The following is a 7,500-nucleotide window of genomic DNA, read 5'->3' as shown; positions in this document are numbered from 1 at the left end:
TGTGTGTGTGTGTGTATGCAACGTGTGTGTGTGTGTGTGTGTGTGTGTGTGTGTGTGTGTGTGTATGCAACGTGTGCATGTGTGTGTGTCTACTGCATGCATAGTGTGTGTGTGTGTGTCTGTGTGTGTGTGCGTGTGTGCATGCATAGTGTCTGTGTGTGTGTGTATGCGTGTGCTGTGGGCCATCTGATCTCCGGGCTTGGTGTCTGGCTGCTACGGGGCCCCAGGTGATTACTAATTCATCCCCCTCCGCTTTCCACTGCCTCACCTGCCAGAGGGTGTGTGTATGTGGACAGACGGGCGTCAATGACAGAGAGAGAGAGAGGGGGAAGGGTCTGTGTACATGAAAGAGAGAAAGTGTGTATTTGCATTTAGTATGAATGAGACTGTCTGGGCTCAGCGTTGTGCGTCTTCATCAATGAATGTGTATTTGAAAGTGTGTCTATGTGCATATATCTGAATGAGAGAGAGAGAGAGAGAGAGAGAGAGAGAGAGAGAGAGAGAGAGAGAGACAGAGACAGAGACAGAGACAGAGAGAGAGAGAGAGAGAGAGAGAGAGAGAGAGAGAGAGAGAGTCTGTGTGCATGGGCGTGTGTAAAATAGTTTGTATTTGCCTGAGTGTGTTTGAAGAAGAGAGATTATGTGTGTGTGTGCGTGCCCACGTGTGTCCATGCACATAGATGTGTTTGACAAGTAGGAATTCTGGACAGCTGCACATTCTAAGTTCAGATTCAAATAGATCCCAAAGCTTCCCCTTGACACTCCAATACTACAGAGTTGCAAAATTCACCATGATGATTGAGAAGATAAAATAATAGATTAAATAATGCCATTTACTGGACCCATAATTGAATTATTACGGCAATATCCATATGTCACAACATGGATACTGTGAATTACAATAGTTTTTTTTCCGGACTGGCTTCTGCATACTATGCAGAGTAACAGCATGCATATATTAATGAGGAGAATCAGCAATGTAGCAGAGCCATGAAAGGTGAACCAAGACCGAGTGGGGATCACTGCACACATTAAGGCTGTACGGTGTGTGAGTGTGTATTGTATAGATATGTACATTAGGACCATGCATTAGAAAGATAAATACAGCTTCGGGTGTCTTAAACCAGTCAATAAGGCCATAAATCAATGCCTTCGTCACTCTGCCTGTGTGTGTGTGTGTGTGTGTGTGTGTGTGTGTGTGTGTGTGTGCGTGCGTGCGTGCGTGCGTGTGTGCGTGTGTGCGTGTGTGTGTGTGTGTGTGTAGTGATACCTTGTGTGCGTTTCATTGATGTAGATCACATTACGGAGTCCAAGAGATGGAATACTTGCGTTGAAGTATCTCTCCTGAAAGAGAAGAAAACACACACACACATAAGCGTAAGTAGGGTAACCAGCATGATAAACACACATTGTTTTCAGCCACATCCGTACTTCTCCGCACACAAGAGGAATAACCCATGGTGCAAATGCCCCCACAACCAGCAAATGCAACACGCGCGCGCGCACGCACACACACACACACACAAACACGGCCAACAGGGCCAACAAGAAAGGTTTTGTGTGTGTGTGTGTGTGTGTGTGTGTGTGTGTGTGTGTGTGTGTACTGTACTGGCAAGAATCCGGTGTGTGTCATCAACACAGTTCGATATCTGTCTCCCCGAGCCACCACTGGCTCACTTCCCCTGTTGTGGTAACATCTCTGAAACCATGCTAGAACATCCTCACAGAGGCCTCTCTTGGCCCCAGAGGCTTCCCTTGGCGCAGCTTTGACTCATGGGAATTGAAGTTTGTGCATTCATCGCTGCATGCATGTTCTCTAAGCTCAACAGTACAATGAGTCAGTCAATGAGAAACCGTGAAATGACTGTTCTGGTACTGGCGAGAACCAACCCCCCCCCCATTGTGGACCCATCTCTGATGCCATGCTAGAACATCACCACACTTTTCTTGTTGTTTGACTCATTGGCTGGGAATTGAAGTTTGTGCATTTGCCGCTGCGTACATGGTCTTACATGCTCAGCAATACTTGGGTGCATTTCTGGAAAGGGAAGTTGTTAGCAGTTAGCAACTTCGGTAATTGCCAATGGGAAATTGCATTGCAACCAACAAAGTAGCTAACATAGTTAGCAACTTCGCTTTCCAGAAATGCACCCCTGTAATGTTTGCGCATTATGGAGATGGCTCGTCAGCACTAAAACGCATTCCCGCTCTTGTAGGTAGGTACTGAGGATGACCTAGAGAGCTGTGCAGGGAACTTGGCGAACGAAGAGGACTGAGGAGATTTGCTTATTATTCTTCAAAAAAGAAAAAGTCTCAGTATGCTACTGCATTCGTCGTTGCATGCACAGTCTCCATGCGCGCAGTACAGTATAATGTTGGAGGATTAGAGAGTTTGGAGGCAGGATAAGGCTCGGCAGCAGTGAAACACTAACTGCTGTTGTACTGGGTAATGCAGCACTGCTACACAGCAGGGTACTGGGCCATGGGGCTGAATACCGTCTACAGATTTGCTCATTATATAAAGGAGATTTCTATATTCTGTGGGAACACTGTGCTTGCTACTACTGATGTTCAGTGCGTTCGTCGTGGCATGCACGGTCTTCCTGCTCAGTCTCATCAGCACTACACACTTGCCCACTGCTGCTGTAATGATGAAGTCAGGGCCGCGGACAGCTTTGGTTGGGCCCAGGACAAAGTCCTCTGAAAAGGCCCCCCCTACTCATCAATACATTCAATGTAATGAGGACCCAATTATGGGCCCCCACAACACCCTGGGCCCTGGACAACTGACTGCCTTTGTCTCCCCTTGTCAGCCTCTCTGGGTGTACTGCTCCACAGCAGGGAATTGCTCATTACATTATAAAGAGCGGAGGTACACTGAGCTACTGCTAATGCACCCAAACCACATGTGGTAGAAACGGCTGGCCATGGGACCTAGGTGCTGCTGGGCAATATGGGAAAAACACATGCATAACGATATGGTTTACTGTACTGTAGATCACAATAACCATATACAGTATAGCACGATGTACCACAAATTACGTATGTTTGCAGTTGTTCTCTTAATGTTCTTTTTTATTGTGTCGTGTGGCAACACCACATTTCTTTAAAAAAAATATATTTTTTTTTTCTTTTTTTGTACAGTTAAAAGAACTGTGTGAGATTTTTAGTCGTTTATTTTCAGAATTCATGCTGCCCATTCGCTAATGTTACCTTTTTCATGAATACTTACCACCACCATCAAATTCTAAGTATTCATTATGACCGGGAAAATTGCACTTTTCATACATGAAAAGGGGGATCTTCTCCATGGTCCGCCATTTTGAATTTCCAAAAATAGCCATTTTTAGCTGCAAAAATGACTCTACTTGGACCATACTAAAAAATAATTTTATTACTTAGTAAACTTTCATGCAAATATCAAATTTGGCAAATTTCAAATTTCCTGCACAGTGTCCCTTTAACAGAGTGTATAGTGACAAAATGTTATTAAATTATACTAAACTTACTAAACTTGCATATTAGCTGTAATAATGGATAAAATGAATTTATCACGATAGAAATGACAGAGGAGAAATGGCACGATAGACACTTTTCTATCACCATAATGACGACATATAATGTCTTATCGCCCAGCTTTTGACCCAGGTTCGAATCCCGACTAGGTCATATCCCACTCCTACATACCCCATCTCTCCCTCACACTCATATCCTGTCCAACTCTACCAGTTTGTCTAATAAAGGCACCAAATACAGTATATTAGACTCCTATATTCAACTTGTTAACGCAACAACTGTTTCATCTCACAGTCTTGATCAAAACCCTTTTTAGAGAAAAACAAAAACTTAAGAGAAGAAATACCAGTATAAATGCATAAAGGGCATATGTACTGGTAAGTTGGTAGGCCTACTGTTCTCATAAAGATTTTAAGGCTAAAAGGCAGGGGAATGCTAGCCTGATTATAATCGAGTATAAATCTCTTCGAGACTTGGTCTGACCTAGAGCATAACAACTAATGTTCTAAAACAGCATGGTTGACCCACCTCCCTTGGTTTGCTACTGGTCGAGGGCAAAAAAGGCTGAGCAAGTTTAAACCAAACATTTTCTATGTCCAAATAGAAAGTCTCTGCTTAAACCATGGATGGATGGTGTATGGATGGTGCAACACATTATTTCGCACCATATCATGCATATAATCTGGTTCTCACGCGATGGTTGCTGGAACTTTGCTTCGCTTAGCTCTGGAAAGGCATGGGTGCGTTCAAAACAGCTCGAACCTGATTGGAGAATTCATGTGTCTTTTTGAATCACCTACTTCTTCAACCACTGTCGTGCATATACCCCGCCCCGCGATCCCGCCCCGTGACTCTGATTGGACAGGCTGTGAAATTTCTGATTCCATTCGGGCTCGTGTAAGATTTCCAGACCCTTGTGCGAGCTCACGAAGTTGAGCGGAAATGCACGACGGGTCTGCGTGAGAGCCAGGCTAGCATAATTAAGCATTATTATGCCATTTCATCTGTACTAATTAGTTACTCACACACACAGCTTTAGCAGGGCTCTGTTACTTATCCTAATGCTTTTAATTAGCATTTCAACAGAGCACTGCTACTAAAGTCGACATTAGCTACTATATACAGAAGCTTTAGCATACTTCTGCTACTTATCCGTTTGTAATAGCACGCACGCACGCACCCGCGCACACACACACACTTTTATTTTTCACTGCTTTCTTCATGTGACAGGATTGGCCCAGCACAATGGCCCAGTATTTCAATACAGTAGTTTCAACCTGCACTGTAACAACACACACACACCCTGCAAAATAAACACTTGTTGTACGATAAAAAACAAACGCTGAAGGTGTACCAATAACAAACTAATTAATGATCAGCAAACCAGGGCAGGTCACGCACACACAGCGAGAGAGAGAGAGAGAGAGAGAGAGAGAGAGAGAGAGAGAGAGAGAGAGAGAGAGAGAGAGAGAGAGAGAGAGAGAGAGAGAGAGAGAGAGAGAGAGAGAGAGAGAGAGAGAGAGAGAGAGACAGAGACAGAGACAGAGACAGAGACAGAGACATATGAATGAACCCTTGCTCTAACTGCATTTTTTAAATAAAGAAAATTATTATTTTTGTCAAATGGGACAAAAGTTGAATTATCCCAGGAGCCTAACAAAAGGCAGTGTCTGTAGTTGCATTTCAAATGCAGCTCACTACAAACCCCATTCATTACCAGGGCTTTTTCTAGGATTTTTTGGCATGAGGGAGCATCATGGCAGGTTACGGGGGTGAAGGGGGGTGTCCCCCCCCGTGAATGAGAAATTTACTAGGGGCGCTCAAATATATATATATATATAAAAGTATGAGGGTGCACCCACGGAGGTATGAGGGTGGAGCGCCCCTATTTCCCCGTTCAGAAAAAGCCCTGATTACTGCAGAGATGGCCACGCTGCTGGGTACGCTACTTCAAATAAGGAGACAGGCTTTTACACAGAGATACTCCGTCTAATTGTTCTCCAATAGCTATCTAACAACATTTGAGAGAGTTCAAAACCAAAAGCTTCCGTTGATGAGGGAAAATCCTTCAAGGCAAAAGTCTATAATGGTGCAACGCTAGCGCTTTATATTGTAGCAATTACACTGAGCCATGATGATGTGGAGTAGACTCACACTTCTACTGGGGAGTGTGTAATGTTATAGCCCAGGAAAAAATGGGGCATGGGCTTCCTATGGGATGAAGAAGGGAGAGCACATCCTGTCTGATGTGCAATCTTTTATGGGGGGGAGAGAGAGAGAGAGAGAGAGAGAGAGAGAGAGAGAGAGAGAGAGAGAGAGAGAGAGAGAGAGAGAGAGAGAGAGAGAGAAAGAGAGTGTGTGTGTGTGTGTGTGTGTGTGTGTGTGTGTGTGTGTGTGTGTGTGTGTGTGTGTGTGTGTGTGTGTGTGTGTGTGTGTGTGTGTTACCTTGCTCTGTGGTGTGCAGGAGTGACAGCATCCCATGACTGTGTGTGTGTGTGTGTGTGTGTGTGTGTGTGTGTGTGTGTGTGTGTGTGTGTGTGTGTGTGTGTGTGTGTGTGTGTGTGTGTGTGTGTGTGTGTGTGTGTGTGTTACCTTGCTCTGTGGTGTGCAGGCGTGGCAGCATCTGCCTACAAAGGGCCTCTTCCTGCTCAGGAGCCCCTCCTTCCAGCTGCTCCGCACCGAGCTCAGCACTGAGGGACTGCAGCTACGCTCCTACACACACACACACACACGCACGCACACACACACACACACACGCACGCACACACACACACACACACGCGCACGCACACACGCACGCGCACACGCACACACAGTACAGTCTGCAGTTAATCTCACGGGCACATAAATACATTACAGCACCATAAACATAATAGCACCGCAATGCATACACAGCATTCATCGCTGACATGCTACATATAGTACATCACTCTCTCACACACGCACACACACGCACAACTCAGATACCTACCGTGTCATCGTTCAGGTGTTTTGCATGAGCGCCTGAAGACTCGCTATTGGCCGAGAGCAGCCCATCCTGTTGCCCGGACGACAGGCCACCTCCTCCTCCCCCTCCGTCCATCACCCCAGCCAAAATTTACAACCCAGACCAGCTTGACACCTACACACGCACACACACGCGCACACACACGCACACGCACACGCACACGCACACACACGCGCACACACACGCACACGCACACACGGGAGGAGGTTATTAGAGTTATGACTTGCAGAGACGTGAAAAAAAGCAGAAGAATGTCCACACTTCAGTGACTCAGCTGCTGGACCACACAGAAGAAAAAAAAAGACTTAAATGAAAAAATAAATGTCCGCAAAATTGTTCTATGCTCCCAAATATTTAATGGCACAATGTTTCGGATGCTCAGTCCTTTATTAAACGTCCAAAACGATGTGCCATTAAATGCATTTGCAAATAAATAAATGCAAATGAATTTGGAAGCATAGAACAACAGCGTTGCGGACATTTATCATTTTCTTGCAGAGACATGTGACTATCGCGATAAGAAAGATTATGCTGGAAAGCTTTACAAGATATCTGTTCATGACATGAAACTCATGTAAAAGACATTTAGAAATGGCATTTACAATAGGATATAATCTAAGCTTACCTCTTCAGAGGACTAAGTAAAAGGTCTTAAATGAGAATTCCGGCCAATTTCAATATGCAGTTCTCAGCTAGCCTGATTATCATCGACTTTCGAATCTCTTCGAGACTTGGTCTGACCAAGAGCTTAACAATTAACATTTCCCAAACCGCATGATTGACAAGCCTCCCTTGGTTTGCTAATGGTTGTTTGCTTCCCGACAAAGTGGGACTCGACCTGACTAGTGGCAACGCTGAAGGTGTTGTGTCACTAGGATGGCACGGCCTGGCTATTTCTCAGCTACCCCTGACAAGTCATTACCCAACAATGTGCCATTGTTTTGTCCAACCCTTTCCAAAACCCTGGTCATTGGAAA

General features: G+C 45.0%; 1 protein-coding gene across 2 annotated transcripts in view; it reads right to left on the bottom strand.

Moving 5' to 3' along the window:
* The window catches only part of gpam (glycerol-3-phosphate acyltransferase, mitochondrial), a 40,014-nt gene that overhangs the window by 24,290 nt on the left and 8,224 nt on the right, over positions 1-7,500 (bottom strand). For both annotated transcript variants that reach the window (XM_063216988.1, XM_063216989.1), the window contains exons 2-4: positions 6,488-6,637; positions 6,109-6,228; positions 1,271-1,344 (exon numbers count right to left, since the gene is read on the bottom strand). In XM_063216988.1, the coding sequence (XP_063073058.1) occupies positions 1,271-1,344; positions 6,109-6,228; positions 6,488-6,598 (305 nt within the window). In that variant the 5' untranslated portion in view covers positions 6,599-6,637. The remainder of the gene's footprint in view (positions 1-1,270; positions 1,345-6,108; positions 6,229-6,487; positions 6,638-7,500) is intronic.

The sequence above is a fragment of the Engraulis encrasicolus genome, chromosome 15 (genome assembly GCF_034702125.1).
Source record: "Engraulis encrasicolus isolate BLACKSEA-1 chromosome 15, IST_EnEncr_1.0, whole genome shotgun sequence".
Classification (NCBI taxonomy): Eukaryota; Metazoa; Chordata; class Actinopteri; order Clupeiformes; family Engraulidae; genus Engraulis; species Engraulis encrasicolus.
This window is presented reverse-complemented; position numbering and strand designations above follow the sequence as displayed.